At 38.0% G+C, this 24,543-nt stretch overlaps 1 protein-coding gene across 1 annotated transcript in view; it reads right to left on the reverse strand.

The window, feature by feature from the left end:
• Positions 1 to 24,543, reverse strand: part of CRPPA (CDP-L-ribitol pyrophosphorylase A) — a 106,381-nt gene extending 81,838 nt beyond the window's left edge. The window contains exons 1-2 of the mRNA XM_064704418.1: positions 24,332 to 24,543; positions 17,218 to 17,497 (exon numbers count right to left, since the gene is read on the reverse strand). Coding sequence (XP_064560488.1) covers positions 17,218 to 17,497; positions 24,332 to 24,492 — 441 coding nt within the window. The 5' untranslated portion in view covers positions 24,493 to 24,543. The remainder of the gene's footprint in view (positions 1 to 17,217; positions 17,498 to 24,331) is intronic.

Genomic DNA, 24,543 nt, shown 5'->3' on the forward strand with positions numbered 1-24,543 from the left:
TACTGCAAATACATGTACAGATCTAGGATGTACATTCTTAAGACTTTCTTCTCTATACACTGTAGGCAGTTTCCATGAGGACAGGTCTAGGCCTATTCAGAGAGCAAACAGCAGCAGACACAGCTGAGAAGTCTTGACAATCCACAACACCTATTGCTTTCACAGACCTCAACTTGATCTAAATAGATCTGAATTGATCAGAACTAAGCTGTAAGAAAAATTTCAGAAAATTGAGCTTGTTCCTCTGTGCTGAATTCACCCTGTGAAATACTGAGTAACCACACTTACCAGTGAAATCAGAGGGAACACAGCAGATACATCTGAAAGTACTCAATATCCATCAGCACAGTGCTGCAGAGCAGATATTTATATGCTTATATTTCAGTTTTAGTTTGCTTAGGTTTGAAATAAACTGAACATTTATTTATCTTTGATTTTTTCATCAATATATAATATTAAAGATCTGTGGCATCTCTGAAGCAGAACTCTCCTACATGGCTTTAGGCATTTTGATAGCAGAAAGTTACCCACACTTCATCAGTAACTTATCAAATGCTCATGTGCTTTGGATGTAGCTTAAGACACTTGGGACAAGAGTGGTCCATACAATAATGAAGAAGAGAATGCAATGGCAGAACACTGCTTACCAAGTCACAGGGCAAAAAAGCATGCTCTCCATCAATGATAACCACTGCTCCATCATGCTCTCCATCAATGCTAAACACTGAGAACTGCATCTTCACACTATTCTGCTAATAATGAATTTTTAGGATGAATAAAAAAAGAATAATTGATGCTGTTTCAAGATATGTGGATATATCCAACATCTTAAGAGTATGCCTAGAGAATAATTCCCAGTGGTGAATTCTGACACTCTTTACTGCAGACTCATATTTTCTGAGGTTTAGTGAATTTTGACACAGAAAAAAATTAGGTCCCTTATTACAAATGAGCAATTTTACTTATCACTGTTGGCAAATCCTGCCCTAATACGAGTCCTGTCCATTCTTAGAAGATTTCTGACCTCAGATAATCATAAAATAGCAAAAAAAGACAAAAAAGTTCTTGCAACCTCAGAAGAGAAAGAACAAGTTCCCTCCCCCCCCCTTTTACACTACTAAACAATAAAACAAAGGCAAAAGCAGTTTGCATGTTGAGCACTTTATGAGCTCCAAACTACAGTTTCTCAGTTCATTTTTTTACAGAATGAATACAGAAATGTGAACCAATTTCTCATGCCCAAACAGTTCTGATATGCATAACCAAACAGGGCAGGGTGAAGGAAGAGTCAAGATTCAAAAGATAAATGTGAGAAGAGAAATATCTGAAGTACTTTCTCAAAATCTGAAAAGCACCTTTCCTTTCTAATACATGGAAAGAGATACCTATAGAAAAGCTACATGGAGCAAAACACTATCATCCAAAGACAAAATGTGGTACAGAAAGGTCAGTAAAAAGCAGGCAATCACATTAGAACTGTCTGTAAAGAATCTCAAGAAGTCATCTAGGCCACCTTTCTCTCCTAGCCAGGATGAATTTTATTTCTCTAATAGAAAAGACAAACTGAGAAAACTAAACACCACTATGATTTTAGTAATATGTCAGTGTATTAAATGAGGTGTAAATTTAACAGATGTACTTAGAGCAAAAGCTGTGCATAGCAGAAGTAGAGACTAAATTATCTGCAACTTGTCCCCTCTCTATTTGCTATGATTCAAGGACATGGATTATTACATCTATATCCCAGCTGCTGGGCATTTGGACTATGATATTTTGCTCTGCCGTCATATTTTAATTGGTCACACACACACATACACATAAAATTATAAAATTAGAAGGTCATGGGAAAAGAGAGAGAGCAGCATGTTACCCACAGTTTTTCTGTAATTAGCTATATATTTGGTTTTTTCTTTCTGGAACAGTTACCATTCCAGAAAGCCATTTAGCAAAAGAGAGTTCCTTAGGCTGATCCAATATTTTATTACAGTTTTTAACAATCCTGTCATGTTACATTTTCAGCATAAAACAGGCTGGAAGAATACAATGTGACTTGCGTAACCAAATCTCACAAGTGAAACATGCACTCTGAGGAACAAAAAACCAAACTGCAATTCTAAATAAAATTGAATACTCAGAATTATGTTCTTAAAAGAACTCTGAAACACATTGTTTTCTTGCCATCTGGTTTATTGCACAATAAAAAATTATGAATATCTGTATTGGTATCTTTGTGACAATACTGAACCACAACTCCTGCTCTGCTGAGGCCTAGCTCTTGCAAACAATTCAGAATGACCTAATTTCTACTAAATCCAAATGCAATATTTTTTTAAAACTCTGCAATTAACTTCTCAAGTAATTGAAAGCTTCACGGCACTTAACATTTAACAAGTGCATTTTTTAAACAACTAGAGTTTTATTTTACAATACCCCATAACTGAGTCCAGCGTGGCAGGGTGAGTTTTTCCCCCTCTCCTCCTGCCACTTCAATAGGAAATCACAAGTTGGGCACAATAAGATTTTTTTCTGCAGCAGGTCCCCTCAAACTATACCTGACACTGATTGAAAAAATGAAATTTAAAACAAAGAATAAGATTCATGGCTGACTTCTGATCACACAAAGGAGAGAAATTCTGTGTATGTAAAAACAGGATAATAAGCAGTCATTTGATTTAAAAGAAAGCCTCAGCTTTTACTCCAGAAAAGGACAACTCAGTCCATGACTGAAAGCAGAATGGAGAGCTGTGGTACCTAGTAAAGCCAAGAAGTTTCAACTGTTCAGAAAAACTTCATATGATAAAGAGCTGCAGTCCAAAACCCCAAAAGCTGAGCTTGAGCACACTTGCTAAGATGCAGCACTGAGTCAAAATCTTAAAATCCTGAGACAAGGTACAGAAACTGATTCTGTTTTGCTCACTACTGGCTCGCTTTCCACAGGATCTTTCTCTGTCCCACAAGCACACATGGGCTGTCTCAACCAGATGATGTGACCCACCACAGGGCTGCATTTGCCACCTCAGTGACACATGAACTACATTAATTCCTAAGGCCACTTTCAGACTGTGTGAAATTGGGACCAAACAAGAGAAAACACTGGCCTGTGGCCCTGTGCTGTTTTCATAAGGCACAAGAGAGCTGAGTCCCAAATACAGGAAACTTTGCATCTGCAGTACTGCTGGCAACATCCCTGAGCTGGTATAAGGCAACAGAGCTGCGAAACCCATGCTGGCTTACACAGACCTCACCACTCGTGCTTCTGCTTCCAAAACTGGCTCATTGCATCTTCATTCATGGTCTAGGCACAACATTTGGCATGGGAAATCAAAAGAATTGAGCTGTGAGTTTTGTCTTATATACAGGCCAAGGAGGGGCATGTTTTAAGGATATATGCCTCATTCTGCAGTACTTCTTTCTGGTTAGCACAAACCTTCCCCCCACTCTGAAAAGCACAAAGCCTTTCTGAATTCCACCTAGCAGCCTTGCAACGAACTGGATGGGGAGTTTAGGAATTTAAGACAGGGCTATAGACTATATTTTTTTCATTCAGAAACTTAAATATTAGGGCACAGTAGGGACAATATTACAAGAGGTAGTATTGTAGCTAAATGGAATTCTGTCCCTGATAAATGTGGGGTGTAAATGGAGAACACAATCATTCAGCTAGTCCACACCTATTCAGTTACAACAGCAAGCATTTTAATCTTGGCAGGGGATTGCCAGGTTGTTTTTTTTAAATCAGTAATAAAAAATTATTTCCATATTAGTAAAAGAGAATATATACTGAGTTTCAGGTATTTGAATTTTATTTGTTCTAATTTGAGAAGTATTGACTTGCTCTTTATGTCAGGAATGCACTTTCTCAGTATTGAGCCTGGCTCTCGGGTGAGGACTTGAGTTCAGACATGAACTTAAAAATTAATAAAACAAAGAAAACCTATCCTCATTTAAAATTATAAGTACTTGCTAATGTCACTGTAGTTCTAAAAGTCTTTTTTGCACTTTGAATTACCATAGCACAAAATACATATATGTGAGTCTAAAGCAAGTGCCTGGGTCTTATACTGACATTTCCCTACTCAAGAGTACTTGTCTTCCAATTTCTAATCATTTTAAGCCAGACTTCAAGTAGGTTTGCTTTCAAAATCACATAGAAAATGCATCACACACCCTTCCTGAAGGTGAAGTGGATAGAAACTGAATTTCTTTAAATGTGCACTTTACAGCCTTCAAGCCACCCTACTTCAAACACATTCAAGCACTAACCTTGGCATGTCCAGGAAATGCATTTCTTTTCCTCGTTTTTGCACATTTTGTAAAATAAATCAGTTAAAGTATCCAAATATGAGTGACTAAGCTCTTAAAATACTGTTTCATAGCATAACGTTGAAACAAATACCACTAACTTGTTATTTTTCTTTTGCAAATAAAATATTGGAAGAAAAAACCAACCTTTTAATCTATAACTTCCTTAAAGCAATGCTAAAATGTCCTAAGAATGCAGAATTCTATCAACTTCAGGGGAAGGGACAGACTCCAGTCCCTCAGAGGCCAGCTGATCCATTGATCTGGTGAAACTGAACCCACTTCCAGATGCTTTTAGAAACAACAGGTGTCTTTTATGACTCATTTTAAACTGCATAAATCAAAAACATTTACATAAAGGTTCTGAGTCTTGTGTTAAATTTTTTGCATAATTGCCTAGACCATAACATGCATTCAAGAATTAAAGATTCAATGGTGACATAAAAAAGGTAGAGAATGAAGTGCATGAGGAAGGTCAGTATAACAAAGCATCACAAGTGTTTCCAGTGGATTCAAGGTGTACTAACCCATCTTTTCACTAAACAGTAACATATTGTTCTCAGTTTATCATACTTCCACTCTAACAAGATGTTGTTTAGATGTGTGTATTCAGTGAATCCATAACCAGGATGAGCTTTAAGATCAGACAGCAAAATCAGCTCAAGGACTGCTGAATCCAAAAAGTATCAATGACATCTTTTATTACAAAATTAAATATGAATTTTTAGATCACAGAAGCTGACACACAGCATAACAATTTGGCTAACATAATGAAGCTTACTTTTACTGAAAAATCATAAATAATTAAAATCCTCATTTTATTTATAATAAGGTTATATTAGGTAGTAAAATCCAAACAGAACCCATTAAAATTTTCATAAGGATTAGGGAGGGAAATGGAGCTGTTATCAAAAGCAACAAATTATCCAGCTTACAGATACCCAAAACACACTGCAGTATTCACCAGGGACCAGCACTCCCCACTTACAGCACAACACACCAAGAACAAGTTATCATGGAGACAAAAGGTCCAAAAGAGCATGATAACCAAGACACATCGCTGATTTGGTCATTCTGGGTAGCCAGTGCTGAAACAGAACAATGATAAATAGCTGCAAATCTCAACAAATTGAATGACATAGACTAGGAATAAAAAAAAAAAAAAAAAAGTTGCAGTGGCACAAAATCCTTACAAAAAATGTCAGAACTACAATTCCTTTTGTTTTAGAACAGTGTGGTAACAAGTTCAGACAACCACAGATCCTTCATGCTAGCCTACTAAAACAAAAGTATGTTGTGCCTTTGGCATACTTACCTTGTCCCCAGTAAGCCCCAAGTACTAACACAGACCCCCAAAGTCCAGCCACACCGCCAGCCTGGAACCCTCAACTTCAAGAGAGTGGGAATGACAGCTCACAACTTTACAGAGTCTAGTCATAAATGAGCAAAGCCTTCCATCTCTCTAACATGACTTCTTTTCACTTTTTGATTACACCAACAATACTCTTCTTCTCCATTCATAGCCTCTGCCTCCCCTGAAATTCATTTTCCCTATGCTATCTTCTCAGCTGTCTAGTACCATTAAGTGTATATTTTATGTTTTATTTCTTTAATATTTAAATCATTCCAACTAAAAATTCAATGTTTTAATATTACTTAGGAATAGGCCTGATATGAGGCATAGAAAAACAAGCCTTTGAGTGCTAAGTTTAAAAGAATGTTCCTATTCTTAAGCTTTTACATGTTTTCTCAATATTCATATTTATACATTTTAATTCTTTATTCAGACTTGTTTTCAGCTCTGACAAGTAAAATATGACTGAAGCAAGACTCACAAATAATTTAGCTACCCTGCCTTAGAAAAAATAAATTTGACTCGCATATATACACTGAAAATAGAAGTACATTAGAAATACATTTTCATCATTTCAAAGCAGCTAACTTCTTTGAAACTGTATGCTGGAGATGGTGGGGCTTGTCATACTTAGTAGGGCCACTATATCTATCTTGGAACACCATTAAAGTCAGTTTTATAACTGTGAACTTGGTAAACATACAATCAATTTTATCTTGCTTTGCCATGAAGACAAGAATTGCATTAGGACACTGGTGAACTACGTAACAATAACAATCAATGTTAATTTAGACAAGCTAGGTATCTAACAGTTTACAAATATGTCCTGGAATGGTTTTTGTTGGGTGAAAGACTGTTTATATGTTTCCAAACACTACCATCTCATAGGGATTTCAGTCTAAATTAGGTCTGGCTATGAACCAGCAAAAGAAGCTCAGAATAACTATGATTAATTTCTTCTCATTTTTTTCCATCAAACTGTTTCCACATGTTACTACAGGGAGAGTATTCTTTTACACAGATCAAACTACTTTCCAGGAAGGGCATTCACAGCCATCTACAGTATGAAAAAAAATACAGAAATAAACACAGTATCTCTGATACATGAAACAGGTAGAAACCTGCACTTCTATTCAGACATTTGCATTCAAACTAATTGTATCTACAGTAATAAACATACTTCAGACACAATCAGTAATTACTATTTGAGTTAGAAGAATTGTCTCTACTGAAAGATTTCCTATTTCAAATTTATCAAATAGAACCTTCAAAGCAAGATTCAAAAAGTTAATTATAAGATTAAAATATTTCACATATTTAAGAGGATGTTCTTTTCAGATTCCTTCTATATCTAATAAAACAAAGGCATATAACATTTTTTGTAAAATAAAACAATTAGAGAATTGCTTCTAATAAACATTTGCAGTATAGCATTAAAATACCATATTTTAACCTTTTCTTCTAACGTTTCTTTTTTTTTTTTTTTGGTTTTCATTTTCTGTATTTTGTATCCAGCTCTTATCTAGGGCTACATTTTTTTTTCTATAATCAAAATTTTAATCTATGAGAAGTTATATGATTCCAGTGCAGAAATGGAAGATTTAGGGTATTTCCTCTTCCAATCTATAGAAATCCTAGCAAAACAATCTATTTCAAGGGATGAGATGGAGGCAGAAACAATGTCACGACACAAGCCATACACCACCACGCCTTTACAGAAGTGCAGTTGAAAACAACTGCTCAACCACGCGAGCAAAGTTTTCTAAACTTGGATGTGAACACTTGTTCAAGCCCAAACTAGCCAAGCTTCCAAACTGAACTAATACAAGCCTGCACATAGTCCTCAGAGTTCATAACCTCATTCTGCACCCAGAACCCACCTACTTTCTGGATAGCAAGGCAAGGCAGCAGCTTGGTTGCATGGTCTTAACTCAAAGCTGTCACCATCTGCTCCCATAACTCATTCTGTAGATGTTGTGTCCAAAAGACCCCCAAGCCAGCTGCACACTTCTCTTGAAGGACCAGATACAGCACGGAGTCAGTCAGGACTACGGGACAAGCAAGATGACTCAGTAAAGAACAGTGCACCACAATAAAGGTAGAGGTGCTCTCATTAGCATGCAGAATGTAAATTTGAGTCCCGGGCATAGCATACTTTCACCCACACTCACACCCAGACTCTCCCATGTAGCATAGACACAACTTATGTGACTATGCTGTGGTGGGGCCAGGATTCCTTCTACCTATTCCTTCTACTGACAAACACGCACAATCTGCAACCTGGGTTGTGCATCCATTAGAAATTAGGTCTGAAGAAAAAGGATTACCTTCTTTCTGCAAGGGTATCTTCTTTAACAAAAAGAATAATTCTTAAATTACCTTATTTTGAATTTTTTTGGGCAAAAGAAAAAAACAAAAGACAAAATTCATAATCCTTATGGCTACGGCATATTTGAGTCTCCATAGTGAGCACTAGAATTTCCTTTGTGTAGGCAGTATCACCAGCCAGTGCAATTTCAGCTATCTTGACATATTTGCACTGGCAGCTTTTAATTGCCCAAGGACAGAATTGGTTGAAATGTTAAACAAGCCTAGTCTTACACAGATATTAAACCTAATCATCAGCCAGACAAAAAGAAGGTTAATTAGAACACATGTAAGGAGTTTTGAACACTAAAAAAAAAGGCTTGTATGCTAAACTTCACCTAATTTCCTTAAAGTCTGTTTACCCAGCTGGCTAGAAGCAACAGTCAAACTCACTAAAATTGGGCACATGTTAATCTTAAACCAACACCAGGAAGGAAGAAGTTATAATTGTGTTTATTCCTAGCTGAAAGAGAGGGGATGTTTAATCAGAAATTTAATATACACTTTGATCCAATGTTAATGAGCTGACACTATGTTGTACATTGAAATGACTTCAAAGACATAGGATGCCTTAAACAAATGTAATGTATATTTATGACACTGTTTAGAAAAAGAAAATATTTCTTCTAATGAGGTCACCTTTATCAGAATATACTATCTGAGTAATTGGTGATAGCACATGTACATCAAGACATGTCAGAGCCCCAATTAGCTAGAGCAAACTAAGGAAGATAACAGCAACTGTTGCTCAAAAATTAGGATTGCACATGTTCTTTTTTACTTTACATAATTTCTGTTCTTTTGTATTTAAAGCCTTTACTTCTAAGTATTAGTAAATATTGTTTTGGCCTGATCAACCACATGCTAAATTCTAAATGTTATTCTGTGGAACAAACAAGATTTCTCAGAGAAAACAGAAAAGATTCCCCTCAAAAAGACAGAATAATAGGAATACATACATTTTTTTAAAAAATATAGATATTTAAAGCAGAGGGAAGAAGCAGAACTAGATGTATAACAGGCTACAATTTTTCAACACACAGCACTGAAAACAAGCTCAAAAATGTACCATAAGTGGAGAAGAAGGAAAACCAAGTACATATGCACTAAGGAAAAGGGAAGAGTGGTACTGCAAACAATGACGCAACAGTTATGTGAACATTTGATTTCATATCAAAATTGGATTTTTTTTAAAAACAGACTGAAAGTAAGTCATAAGAATGTCATTTATGTTGTTCTTGTATCATGAATTACTGACATAAAATTTTAAAACAATAAAGCATAAAATACAAAAGTTCACAGGATTAAACCAATATATGGATTTTCAAAGTGTCATACAAATAACATAGCATTACTTCTAGTGCATTCTTTATCTGCGCATTCCTTGTGAGAATTCAAGGAAGGTCAAGGAAGTTAGTGTTTTCCATTGATACAATAGCACAGTACATTACATAAAATACTTTTTGTCACATTATTAGCCAAAAAAGGTCCTACTACCTTAGTCAACATATTTAACTTTTTCTTTTAGTCACAGCACATTAACTGGAAATGTTTAACAACATGCTCTTGTTTAATACATGTTTTTTCTTCTAGATACATTTTTTTAAAATATGTTAAAGTTTGGCATAGAGTCTGTATAACGCTACTAACAATTTATATTAAATATATGATACACACCACACATGGCATCCCTCACCTGAAGAGCAGCACATGCTGGTGCAGAGTTTCAAGATTTTCTTATGACCTATTTATTCTTTTCAGTTGTCAGCAATAGTTGTACACTAAACACAATTACAATGGATTCCATAAGATGTATAATTCGGTCTAAGCAATTCGAATATTTCAAAGCAAATCACATGGCCAGTAACCCACCATCAGTTTTCAATAATTTTTGAAGCATTTTAAATCATACTTAGAGCTTTACATTTTGGCATTCATTCAACATAACTGACAATAAGATGAGCTACCAGAACTTTCTTGTTCTAACTCGTGCTGTACTGCAAATCTAGGTGGCAAAACTTAAACAAAACATCTGCTCTAAAAATCAATGAAACACAAACCAAATAATTGTTGCCACTAAAATTAACAAAACTGTTTATTTTATTTTGACTGCATAGTATTACCTTGCACTAACAAGTAATGAAGCATAACTTACAGTCAGCAAGATATCTTTCATACCCCAAATACTGATTTACATTGCAAAAAGCAATCAGTGAGCACGCACTCTGCCACCAAGGATTTTGCATATTACAGTAAATCAATATAAGGACAAGTTAGCACTTGTATTCAGTGGAGCAAAAATCTTGATGCAACTGCCACAGGAGTTAAACATTTTTTTAGGAGGTTTATACTTTAAGAAGGATATTTTACCTCCAGACAGTGTGCATCATCACAAAATCAACATCATGATGTGAAGGATACTGATCCACTGCATATCATTTAACACACGATTTGCATCATTTTATGTAGAAGAAAAAAAGCTCAATGTGTTGTACGAAGACTCTTGCACAATTTAATCAACCGAATGCAAAACTGCAATGTTTAATTAACAGCTCTTTTCCCACGCATACAGTCCTGAGCAACCAAACCCCGTGGGCACTAAAGTTTGTGGTCACACAGTGCCCTAAGCAAATCTGCACATGCTTATCAAATGTCTTTGCCTCATGAACTTGCTCAGCTGCTTCTCTTAGAACTCCTTGTGCCTCTCCTTGCAGCAAACCTTGGATTCAGGTTTCTTTCCCTTAGAATTCATTAAATTCAAAATTTCAAATCACCTCTTTATACAGGCTTCATCTAACACTTTCTGTTACCAAGGGCCTTTTAATAGGGATCACTACACCTTGCCATGTCAGTTTGGCTCAAATAGTGACTTTAATACATGTACGTGTGGATTTGATACCTCATGAATTCTCTCCTACATGCTCCAGGGCTCCTCAAGGCAGTTTTAGTTCTTTCTGTACTACAGCCCACTGACTTCTTGGAAACAGGAGGATAAGCACAGAACCAGTCCAGCAAACAATTACAGCAGAGGAAACAGGCCAAGTTGGCTTTCAGAAGCTCCACCTAACCTGCAGGGCTGGTGTTGTCCTTACCAAAACGACCTAGATTACAAACTGAGTCAAAATGCAGCTGAGAACATATCTGCTTCAAAATTCAGATAATCTTTCTTTTCAATGCAATATTTGGTGAAAAGGAGTAAAATTTACATGCCTAATCTTTAGTCAGAGAAGTATGGCTAAGAACCTCTTCCACATCTTGGAATGTAGGAGTTGCTAGAATGATCCAGGGCATTTAATCAGCTTCTCACAGGTGCTGGACAAGGTAAGATTTCCTTATTTTAAGGAACTATTCTTTAAACCTTTTATCTGCTGCAGGAAGGGAAAAACTGAGTGCTAAGGTTTGCATAAGGCTGGTTCATTTCCCAAATGTAATATTGTTTTCTCAGATAAAGCATACAGATTTTAACTAGCCTCAAATAAACAGCAGTACCATATATGCTGTTTCTCTAAATTTAAAGGGGGTACATCTCTAAATTTAAAGGGGGTACATTTTATAGACATTACAAAAAAATGACCCAAACAACCATTTAAGTACAGGAAACTATGCTCAGAATTTATTTTCAGAATAAACTAACCCCATCTAAAAAAAAAAAAAAAGGAAGGTAAAAAACAATGTGTGTAGACCTCCAGAAACTAAAAAGTGGTGGATTAAGCCACCTTTTAGAAATCCTGGTTGTGTTAGTACTAGGCTGGTTCTATTAGTGCAACACACAAATGATGCCAAGAAAAAAGGGAGACTGCAATTTGAGTTTCTGTGTATGATTTCTGTATTTCAGTTGGGTGAATTGCATCCTTCATAATAAATGTGATTAATTAGCTAAAGCACTTAAATTGAGACTGGGAAATGACAGAGTTGTTTTTCCCCTACCAACGTCCTCCCACCATCAAACATTACATCTTGTTAGGACTAAGACTAGAAGTATTTACTAACAATGCATCAGTTCTCCATTTAACACAGAAAACAATTAACAACTTGGCTTAGAGGTTTTAATTTCTATGGGACCAAAAATGCCATAAGCTATGGAAACATCATTATACTTTCAATAGTTAGCCATTAAAAAGGAAAAATGCATTGTATACCTGTTTTTTGTACAACAGCATAATCACACTTCATTTCTTCATACAATCAGGGCTGCTAAGGAGCTCCTGATCTTTACAATAATGGAGAATCATAAAATAGTTTGGGTTGCAAGGAACATTTAAGGGTCATGTAGTCCAACCCTGCTGCAATGAGCACAGATGTCTTAAACTCTGAGTGAGATCAGGTTACTCAGCCTTGTTCAGCTGGGCTGACTGTTTCAAGAGATGGGCATCCATCATCTCTTTAGGAAAACTCTTCCTGTGTTTCACGACCCCGCTGTAAAAAAAATACTTGTCTCTATCTAGTCTGAATGTACTCTATTTTAGTTTAAAATCATTACCACTTGTCCTTTTTCAATAGACCCTGCTACAAAGTTTGTCACCATCTTTCATATAAGCCCCCTTCAAGTACTCAGAGGCCACAATAAGGTCTCTCTAGAGCTCTCTTGTCCAGGCCAATTGACCCTAACTCTCTCAGCCTTTCATCGTAGGAGATGTTCAATCCATCTGATCATTTCTGTGGCCCTCTGCTGGACCTGCTCCAATAGGTCCACATCTTTCTTGTGTTGAGGCCCTCAGTGCCAGATGCAGTACCCCAGGTGGGTTCCCATGAAAGTTGAGTAGAGGAACATAAACACCTCCCTGGACCTGCTGGCCACAACTCTCCTGGCCCAGAACATAGCTGGCTTTCTGGCTCTAAGTGCATACTTTCACTCATGACCAGCTTTTCACCCCCAAGTACGCACTTTTCTGAAGAGTCCCCTCAATCCTTTCATTACCCAGCCTTTACTGATCAGGAGCTTGCACTTGGCCATGTTGAACCTCAGTGTTCGCACAGGACCAGTACTTGAACTTGTCCAGGTCCCTGTGCACAGCATCCACCCCTCAGGCATATCAACCACACCATTCACCTTGGTGTCATCTATGTATTTGCTCAGGGTGCATCTGATGCCAGTGTGTCTGCATCAATGATGAAGGTATTAAAGAGTACTGATCCCAGCAGGAACCCCTGAGGGACACCACTTGTCACTGATCTAGAGCTGGACACTGAGGCGTTAATCATTACCCTCTGAATGCAGCCAGACAACCAATTCCTCCTCCACTGAACAGTTCACCCATCAAATCTTTCTCCAATTTTAAGAGAAGGAGATTGTGGATGACTGTGCCAAAGGCCTTAGGGAAGATGAGAGAGGCAACATCCATAGCTCTTCCTTGTGCCACTGATGCGGTCACTCCATCATGGAAGGCCAGTAGGTTGGTGGAGCAGGACTGGCCCTTGGTGAAGCCATAATGGCACTCTCTAATCCCCTCCCTGTCCTCCATGTGCTTTAGTAGGCTAAGAGCATGTAGGTCTTTAAATGCTATTTTATGGATGAGTAACACCCCTACAATTCATTAATAATTACTTTTACACTGCTGTTAGTCACTCTCCTAAAGTACAAAACTCATTCCATTCAGTCAAGATGGTAATAGTAGTATGCCATCAGTTCTCAATTCTGGTTTTGCACACGGGTCTGACAAGACAGTGAGAGCACTGCAAATCACCAAGCATACAATGAAAGCAGAACTTCTGAGAACACAGCAGAGGATAACTTCAGATGACCCGGTGTATAAATATGAATCAGAAACAATCTTGTCACTGATGCAGCCTTTGCAGCTGGCTAAAATCAGTCTTTGAATATAACAGAGGACAAAGACCAGGTGTAAAAATATATGGCAAAACCATAGGAGATAAGAAAACAACAATATCCAAGAGCAAAAGTGCAAAGAAAGGTCAGAATGGGGACAAAGCATTCTGTCCCCATTCAACTACACTACACCAGATCTTATTTATTCACCCAAATCTTCCTTTACTGTCAGTGAAGAAAAAGAGGTGGTTTTTGGTTTGCCATCCACCAAGTTTTGCTAATGTAACTCAGCAACCATAGATAGCAAAATCAGTGGGTGAAACAGGATCCACAGGGGTCCATGTTTTCTGCTCCAGCCTTCTGCTACAGTAAGAGTGAGGAACAGACTGAGCACAATGCATAGTGTTTTCTGTCTGGGGGTATTACCTTCACCAACTGCCACTGGGTGGGAGTCCACAAGACTGAGCAGCACTGCACAGCTGTATTGGCATGCAAGCTTTGTTCAGGTCCTTGCTAAAGCTCAGAATAAAGTAATGATGTTAGACAGCTTCCAGAAACCAGCTTTTAAGAGTGCCATTTTGACTTAGTCCTTTCAACATAATATATTGTACTTTCAAATCTAGTTTATGTTAACCAGAGGAAAAAAAGTCTTTGGATGTGCCTACTTTTTGTAAACTCTCAATAGCAGAACTGACAAGTTCCCCCCCACCTTCCTGATTTCTTTTTCATGTAAGCATTTTTCATTTTAGTTTTGTTTAAAATGCAATGTTGGCAATGAGATATTGCTAGAGGCTTTGGACTGATGCCTTCTGAGGCTTCCACTTTTCCCAACTTTTACTGGCTGCAAAGAATTTGTTTCTAGAAACATATAATTTTAATTGCAAAATTACCCCAAAAACATAAATGGAATTTAATTGCTTACAAAGTAATATTTTGACATAATCAAGGAGTTGTTCGGGGGTTTAAGGCATAATTTATTAGTTCTGGTTAAGGTACACATTTTTATTCCCACAGGCAAATAACAAACCGATTAGTAAGTGCAATAAAGCAGTTTATTTGTCTGACAATTGGCAGCTAGAAGTGAATAACTTACTTGATCAATTGCCATTTTAAAGAACATGAAAGCTTCTCATAGTTATGTTATCTATCTGGTATGCAGACATATAACAATACAGCATTACCCCTATTAACATAAGTCATTTAATGTGATGTTTCTGCCAGGTTTTGTACCTTTCTACATAATGCAAGAGGAAGTAATTACTTTTTGTGCTGAAAGATTGAAGAACTGACATCCTTTTAGATATGCAAAGAATTTGACCATAGGAAGAACTAAACATGATAGCTGCTCTCGATCAATTTTTTTCTGATATTCAAAACCATGCATACCAGTTTTGAGAAAGTCACAGCTTTCCATTTAGTTCCTCAGAATTCTGCAGTTCTCAAGTAGAAATAGCCACCTGTCTCTGGGAAAGTGGTTTTGTGGCTTTCCAATTTGTTACATAAAATGAAATTCTTCTCATGTTCCTTAATTCAATTACTTTGCCACATAATATCAACAGCAGGCAGCTTTTAGAGACTTTGAGCACACATCTCTCTGATGGCCCAGCCTTGCTGAAGCCAGTGGATCTCAGCTGACACAGAAAGCGACCACACACATTTCAGTCAAATGTGGTGCAATGGAATAGACTATTATACATGTACACAATCGCCTCTTTGAGATCAAATGATACTTCAGTGATCCAGGTTAGGAAATATTTACTGCTCAGAAGTTCAGATGAACTAGAACACTGACTTGAGAAGGTCCATGGAGACTGCCTTGGTTCCCACTACTTTTTTACTTTAAATACCTTACATTCAATTAAAAAGAAAACCAGGAGAAAATATTATACTAAAATCACAAAACTTTCAAGAAAAATTGAATAAGTTAAATTCAAATGAGATATGATATACCTTAACACGAAAAAACAACACAAACACATTCAGAAAAGTTATTCTAATTTCAACCCAAAACCAGTACAATTAACTGCATTCTTCTACCGCTCTCAAAGAGTCACATTTAAAACTGATTTACAAAGAGGATTTATTTAGAAGTCTTTGGCAGAAAATCAAATCTGAAATGCTATTTTGTGCTATATGAGAAAGAATTTTAATAAATTTTTGACCTAACCGAATTTAGGTTTTAATAACTGGAAATCTATGTTCCAGATCACTGAAAACTATAGTGCAGAGTCTCACTTTTATTGCCATTTCTTATTAAGTCTATCTAAAAAACTACAGGCCTACTAAGAAGAGGCTCAATATATTTAGATTTGCAACACAATGTTCTGAGAGACTTAATGTAGTTTGATTTTCATAATGATGCTTAAGGCATCAATAATAAACATTTTAACAGGCTATATATTCCCCTTCTACACTATGAAAGTGTAGGAGCACTAAGGAAACACCACAGTTCTTTCTTTGGACTCATTATTCCACCATGCACATTGTGAACCACCTGTCAACTGTCTTTTACCACATTTTCTGGAGGAAGACAAGCAGTGGTACATTTTTCAAGTTTTCTAGTACCCAAACAATCTGCTGTCACTAATGACTTCTACCTCAAACCATGTCCTTGAAGCAAGGAAGCATTATGCATCTCATTAATGGAGAATTCAAGAACAAATTAAAGATAATTAAATTTTGCAAATAAGCCTGTGGCTAAGTCATGATTTCTTACATCTCTGACTTGGGCAGTTCATCTAACAGTTCCTCTTGTTGCTAGTGCATACCTCTCCTATCTCCTTGCATAACACAACTTCTTACCAACTCTTCTCTTTCATGTATCTTACTTTGTCAGAAATCTTTTTGGTTTCTGTGAGTAATCCCAGTCCTCAGACAGCTGGAGGCTTCCCACATACCCTGTTTTCCAGCAGTCTGCAATGCTTACACGTTCTAGAACAATTTAGCATTAATACAGAGACAGCTCTTTTGCTGTTTATTCAGGATTTGCATACAAGTTTGAGATGAAAGCACAAAGTCTGCATAAGTACTGCAAGTCAACCAATGCAGTACACACACTCTTTGCTATTATTAGTACTCACTAACAGAACTGCTCTAGCATTTAGAGATAATTCTGCATGGAAAAAGGGGTAAACTATCATTACATAACCTACCTTTCAACTAACAAATTGCTGATTGATTCAATTGCTTACTGACAGTCTCCATGGCAACAATTATTCCCTGTACCAAAAAATACCTGCAGTATTTAAAAATGTCAACCTCCCCCACCTGACCTCTCTGTGTAATAGGGAATCTGGATCTGTTCTACTTTAAAAAAAACTCATCACACATTAATAAAATCACTAGAAAATTCCTGATTTATCAATCATGATTTTAAGCTGTACAGTATAAAGCACATTACAGAGTTCCATTGCTGTATAGTACATACCCCATGTTCTTTAGCAGCCATAACCACTTTTGAAACAATATCTTCTTCAACAAAAGGCCTCACAGCATCATGGATAACCACTACTTCTGGCTTCTGGAGCAAATGGCTGGAAAATTCATTCTCTGCAAACACTTTCAGTCCATTGAATATTGACCGGTGACGAGTTGTTCCACCTTCTACTACTGTAACTCTTTTGTGGCTATATTTTTCAATTATAGTCTTCATTGTTTCAATATTTTCAGGAGAGACCACCACAACAATGTCAGATATCCAACTTATCCTAGAAAAATCAGTACAAAACCAGAGAAAGTAGACATGAATGACTAAATAAAAGTGAAGATATGTGAAACAAAGAAATTCATAACAATAAAAAAATCAAGATGGCTAAATAAAGCCCTTCTCAATATATCCAAGTCCATGTTTTTGTACTCCACCCCTTAAGGGAGAGCTATAACAGAAGATTTATACCAATGACACTGGAGTTGTGGGAAGGGACTTGCTTCCAACAACCACTTTGCAGAGGGGCACATTCTGATAACTCTTCAAAAGCCTTGAAAACTTTTCTTACTCCAGCATCATTCCTAACTTCAAACAGAACTTCTAAATCAAACAGGAATAGTTTTCTAGTCAGTTTCTATTAAACTGGTAAATCCTGTGGCCTGGAATATTCCATGTTCCAGTGAAGCACACAGCGCACATGGGAATAAGACAATCAAGAAAAAGTCTGAAACAAAGATCACTATCAAGACAGGCATGAGCAGTAATTGACAGAATGGTAATGAATGAAACCATAACACTTTAATTCTGAAAGAAACATTACACTGGTAGTTTGAAAAAATATATATATTTACAAACACAAAGGTTTCTGCTGTAAGAAGCTAGAAAACGTAAAAATATAGCCGTGTTAGTTAATAATACCATATCAAAAATACATTTTCAGAGATCTCCAAGATTTTACTGTTGGCATCAGCCCTGCTTTAGAACTGAGGGGTTGTACAGGGGGAAGTGAATGACCCACAGACCACAAAATTAAAACCAATCACAAGTGAACCTAGGCTGAAATCATACTTCTGTCAAAGTAATACAAATTCTAGTAATATGTGGCATACTGTACTTCAAAACAACAGAAACACCATAATCCAAATCCATTGTAGTGTCCTATTTTCTAAACACCTACATAGAGAACATTAAAAAAAGTAATTGTGTTCCCTGTGTCCCCACAGATGGCAGAAGAGAGTTTTAGCATGTCAGACAAGAAACTCACCAGATGAGCAATGATTAAAAGAAAAATTACTATGTTAAAATTGTCCATATGTAGCTTACATGCCCAACCAGGGAGAAAGAGAGACAAGTACAACACACTGACTAAAACTAGTAAAGCTACTGGAACTAATATTGCAGACACAAAAAGAATGAAGGTACTAAGAACTGAATATTTGCAGTTAGAAAAATAAAAGTATGAAATTCACAGTTCAGAAATACACAGGCTCAAGATACTGATTTCTGCAATGACACATGACAAGACATTGCCTGGGAACCATTCTTACTTCAAAATCAAAATTAATGTGTGTTACAAAGCAGTTGCCTAGAACTCTGTGAAACAACAGAGCATCTTCCACCTTATTAATGGGGGTGGGGGTTGTAATTAAAAATACTCTATGGAAAACTGTTTAAATTAATTGTAAAATAACTATTTAAAATAAAGTTCTATTAGCATTCTCCAAAAGAAAAATACTTGTCCTTTTGTTTATTTTACTATTAGCAAAGGCAGAAAATACAGCCAAACTAACATATTCTCAGCATTCTTTAAGTATTGAAGTTGCCTAAAAGTAAAATCTGGAATCATGTGGTTTCAAGTTTCATTTCAACTTGTCACTCACCACAGGTCCATCAAAAGGTATAAAAATCTCTCATATGATTTCTGGCATACTCTTATATTTAACTACAAAACACAGCACTTCTGTATGAGTTCAATTTGGAACTAGGGCAAACTAACTGGATTCATCTCAGTTCTTTTAAATACAGAGAGTCAGTCATTTAAGAAAGCAAAATTCAGAAAGAGCTATTTCACACTAATCAAGAACAAGAGCTCTGTATTTTGATTTGCAGAAGGACTGAAGCCTTACACAGCACCCAGGAGCTGGACAGTCTGCACAGTCACGGTGACTGTGTCAGAAGAGCACTGACACTGCCCTTTCTGGAGTCAAAGGAAACAGATTTTGAGGCAACTGGGTAGTACACAGCATGCTTTGAGAAGCAGGGAGGAGAACACAAGTACTGGCCAGCCTGTGATAAATCTCTGCACAGAGGGGGTGGAATGGCTCAAGGCCTCCAGTGGTACAATTCACCAAAAAGTGACAGGATGCGGTCACAGCTCCACCCTGTGTCTGCATAAACACATTTGTAAACTTGAGTATGTCCTCCTTAAACTCATTCTGGACCCATGTTCTATAATTAGAGCTTGGATTCAGGAATGTAACATATTCATTCAAGAGCATAAAGGTATCCTCCAGATTAATTACATACAGAACAGCTTAGGGTTTGTCCCACTAAAACTCATGAAAAGCACTAATCCAGTAAAGTACACCACAAATTTTAATGAATGAGAGCTGTGCCCCACACAGGTTGCTATCACTTCTGAATATCTGCTTATGGAACTGTTGCAAATGTTTTAAAGAAGGAGAAAGAAGTAGTATGCACTCAATCTGGCAATAAATGAATCCCTTTTCCCTCCCTTAATTTGTCACATCCTTTCCTTCAGAAACATTTCATACTAAAATAACAATCTCTGCGTAGATTCCAGTTTACTAGATTTTCCAGTCTACTGCTCAAATCCAGTTTAAAAACACCATTCCAAACACCATTTCAATTTCATAACTGTAATATTGGATCAAGCTTCAGAAAGAATCAGCATGACCCATGAAAAAGATGACAATGCTGTACTCCAACATGCTTTAACAACACACAAGTCTACTGCTTCCATACAACACAGGCTGTTGTTCCAAAGTGGAAAATCAAGTCTGACCAAATGCCCAGTTACAAACACTTCACCACTGCCTTGGGAGGATCCCAATACTAGTAGAAAGCAAACAATGAGGCAGAAAGGACTATATATTTCTTTCCTGCAGCTATCCTTCTCCTCATCACCTACATACAGACTTACTGCCTAGTAAAATATAGTATTGTTCCAGTAAATTTCAAACAGAAGTGCAAACACAGTAGCTGTGCTAGAACTGAAACTAGTGGAGCTCTTTAACTCTGCAGCAGATAAAGCTATTCCTTCAAACACAGGCTGCAGAGGAAATGAAACAAGCCCACTTTGAAAATGTATCACCTAAATGGCATGCTGAAGTACAAATGTGACCCAGATTTAACCCTCTATTTGACTCACATAGAAACCAGTGCTGAAATCTGATATAAGACTCAAATACCCATACTCAATCTCTCGCAACTCTTACACTGCCACTAAAAAACTCTTCAATATAACCTATTGAGACCAGCAAATAAAGGCCAGAACCAGGCAGTCACTGCTGAGATGGCTTTAGCAGTGTTAGACAGGATCTTTCACTGTCACAGAAACTTTCAGAGGTGCAAGATATTATATATTGTATTACTTTTGCTAACCTTATTAAAAACCAAACGAAGCATCAAGAACAAAATCCATTTGCCAAATGCAAGTGTAACTTCCTTTTGCTCCATAAAAGCTTCATTATGTATTTATTGATATATGAAAAAAGACATTCAAGCAAATGTATCTCTTACAGTACAAAAATGGAAGCAGGAAGCGTTTACAGTAGATTAAGAAAGTTTGGAGGATCTCCTCTACAGAAACCACTCAAGTTTTTTCCAGAAATAAAATGCTCCTTATGAGTCAGATATGATAAAAAATATACCTCCCTAAAATTTGCTGTAACTATTTTATGCTCTTAAGCTATTAAAAAAAAAAAAAAAAAGCTAATGACAACTGGACAAAAAGAAGCATTAGAGTAGATCCACTTAACAAAACTGTAATTGTGTGACTTACAGACCCAGTGAATATGCACCAGTCAATGGAGAAAAACACTAGGCAAATAACTATGAAAGACACTTCCAAAGAGGTGCTTCTCTGGGAGCTTCCCCAGGGGATTGTAAAAGACCTCCCCCTGCTTTAAGATACTACTATAAAGAAAACAAAGCTGTCTGAAACCTTTATGGAAAATTTTAATTCTGACAGTGAAGGTATCAGCTCTGCTTTCCTCTTTTATAACCACTCTTTGTACTTGCAAAAACTGGTAAAATATGAGCACAGCAAGAATACTTTAAAATCAATCTTTACCTTAGTTTTTTTTCCTCTCTAAAGATCAGTAAAATATGCATGCATGTGTGCAAACAGAGCTAAGATTACTCCCTGACTCAGAGAAAGAATTGAAAAGGTTCTATTCTAACAAACATACTTACACCAAAAAGAAATCAAATGAAGGAAAAACTCTGCTAGTTGTTACAGAAGCAAAAACAAGGAATGACATTCTAAATCAGTGGAACTTGTTGCAAAAGCCTTGCTTAGTTCAACAAAAGCAGGAACAAATTCAATAGGAAAAAGAGACATTTAAGTTCTCTAACACATTTTAATTTTAGCCTGAAGGTAAGGCCTGACCTTCCTATCAGTGCCACTGCAGTGACAATTAAAACCAACAAGTTCTTCTTACCCTAGTTTTGTTCATCTCCTCTTCCTCAGGGTATCATCTGTGATTACTATTGGCAGGCCAATGTCCTACATTATCCTATACAACAGGATGCAGTGCTTATTCATTCATGTCTGCTCTTGTCTCAGCTGCCCATTTTTCCCACACTGATATTTAAGAGCCTCACCACTTTCAGCTGAACAGCATAAAAATATTCTTCTACTGATCTTCAAAAACCACGTGCAAAGATAGCTGCACATCCTTGAACTGCTCGTGTGTTTTTGTCTATACAATGCTACCTCTTTTCTAGATTTAAAAAAGCTGCAAAACAGTCACACCAGCCCAGATGCCCAGTTCAACAGAAGTTATTACAGGCTAATGAGTCAATGACCCATTCAGTTACATCAGGTAAACAACAAACATAAGACACAGTATCAAACTAACCACAAAATCTGCCATTTCTGGGTAGATTATAGATTATGTGACAAACTGCAGTTCCACAATATTACATGCTTGTGCTTACATATGCACAAAGTAAGAACAAGGTACATCCTTCACACTTTCAGAGCCAGAAGTGAAAGTGCTGAGATGAAAATGAAAGCCATTTCTAGCTTTGGATTAGATCTGTTCCAGCTCCTCATACACATCTATACCAATCAACACTGCAATTCAGCAGAGGTGGAAGGAAGCTTTGCCTGACAGAGCACTGGCAGGGGTTATTGAGCTTCTGAGCAAAAGCACCAAGTTGTTACTGTCACAATCAACTTGGCTGAACTGCACAACAAGAAATCAACCTAACTTTTTGCATCTTTAGGACAAATGTAATACTGCTGCTCAAAGTATGGCTATTTTCTCAGAGCTTACTGGCAGTAAAAATAAAGTTTTGGGTTTTTTTATGCATAACATTTCCTTCCCAAACCTCACTCTGTTCTCTTTTCCAGGTCTCCAATATACTGAGTGAGGATATAATTCTTCTCTGTAGATTCCCATGACATTTTGGCAGAAATTACAGCTGTGGCAAGCTTTGGATTGGATGCTTTGTTTACTGAAGTGCTTAGCTTTGCAACTGGCTGCTGTTGAAAATTAAATAAACAAGCAGTATTTCTTTCATAAAGTAACAAGTGACCTGAGGGAAGCCTCCCTGGGTGGGAATGGAAAAAGAGGCCCAATTTTGAAGTAGTACAAGTTTCCATGTGTTAAGAACTTTGGGACATGCTGGCAATTTTATTTCTTTTACTAATCTCCAATCCTACCCATTTATTCTCTCTAAAAATCTAAAGGTTTGTTTTCCTTTGGGTTACTGCAACACATCCAGAATTCCCCTTGACACTCTGCTCCAACCTGCAGTGTTTCAAATGACACTAGATATAAGACTTATATTAACATTTGATAATAATTTATTAATTGTCAGTCCCATGCCTAGAACTCAACAGCCTTATGGAAAGGAAAAGCCTGGCTGCTGAGAAATCCCATTACTTTAATCCCTTGCTCCAACACAGAATCATAGAATGTTAAGGGTTGGAAGGCACCCTAAAGATCATCTAGCTGCAATCTCCCTGCCATGGACTGGGACACTTCCCAGTAGACCAGACTGCTCAAGGCCTTATCCAACCTAGCCTTGAATGCTACCTGGGTTGGGACATCCACAATCTCCTGGGGAAACCAGTTCTGGCTCCTCACCACCCTAACAGTAAAGAATTTCTTCCTAACACCTAACCTAAATTTCCCATCTTTCAATTTGTACCCATTACTCCTTGAGATATCACTACAACATAAACATGGAAAAGATAAACTTGCACCTTCACACTACATAGGCCACCAGCTTCTAGCCCAGCAACTATAACTTAAACACTTTTCTTTCAAACTTCCGGCTGATGCCCATGTTTTTCCACGGGAAATAATGGAGCATAATGCAGTGCTGGACATCAGTGAGTTCATTCATCCCATAGTGAGGAGTGGATCATTTTTTGAAGCCTTTGGACATTATAAAGACCATCTACAATGGCAGTACACATCTCTTTTCAGGGGCTGATGGATAGTCAGTCCTGTGACTGTCCCCAACAGCTGCGGTGGGCTCACAGCTCACCAAACCAGCCACTGCAGCAGAGCAGCTGATCGCCAAGAGCCAAGGAATGCGGCACAGCCTCGAAGCATGGACAGGCTGGGGAAGGACGGCGGGGAGCCACCCGGGATGGCGGCGCTAGAGCCAAGCTGGGGCGGGGGAAGCGCCAGCTCCCGCCCGGGACTCGGTCCCAGGTGAGGGGGCCCAGGCACATCTCGGTCCCTTCCCGGTGTGACCAGGCGGGGAGGGACGGAGTCACCGCAAGGCAAACTAGACCCGCTCTAGTGCCCAGGGCCTGAGGCGAGGGCAGCGGGGGCTGCCTGCGGCTCTCCGGGGCCCGGCAGGAGCCGGCGGGGCGCGGTCGGAAGCCGAGCGGCGCCGGGCTCGTTACCTCTCCATGGCCCGCACCGCGTAGCTGACGAGCGGCCTCCCCTGCACGGCGCAGAACTGCTTGGGGGTGGCACCGCCCAGGCGCTCCCCGCTCCCGCCCGCCGGCAGCACGGCCGACACCAACACGCCGCCGGGCGCGGCGCCGCGGCCGTGGGGCTCCATCTGCGCCGGGCCCGGCGGCGGCTCCGCTCCGCGCCCCCCGCGGCACGAACA

This window comes from Zonotrichia leucophrys, chromosome 2 (assembly GCF_028769735.1).
Source record: "Zonotrichia leucophrys gambelii isolate GWCS_2022_RI chromosome 2, RI_Zleu_2.0, whole genome shotgun sequence".
Lineage (NCBI taxonomy): Eukaryota > Metazoa > Chordata > Aves > Passeriformes > Passerellidae > Zonotrichia > Zonotrichia leucophrys.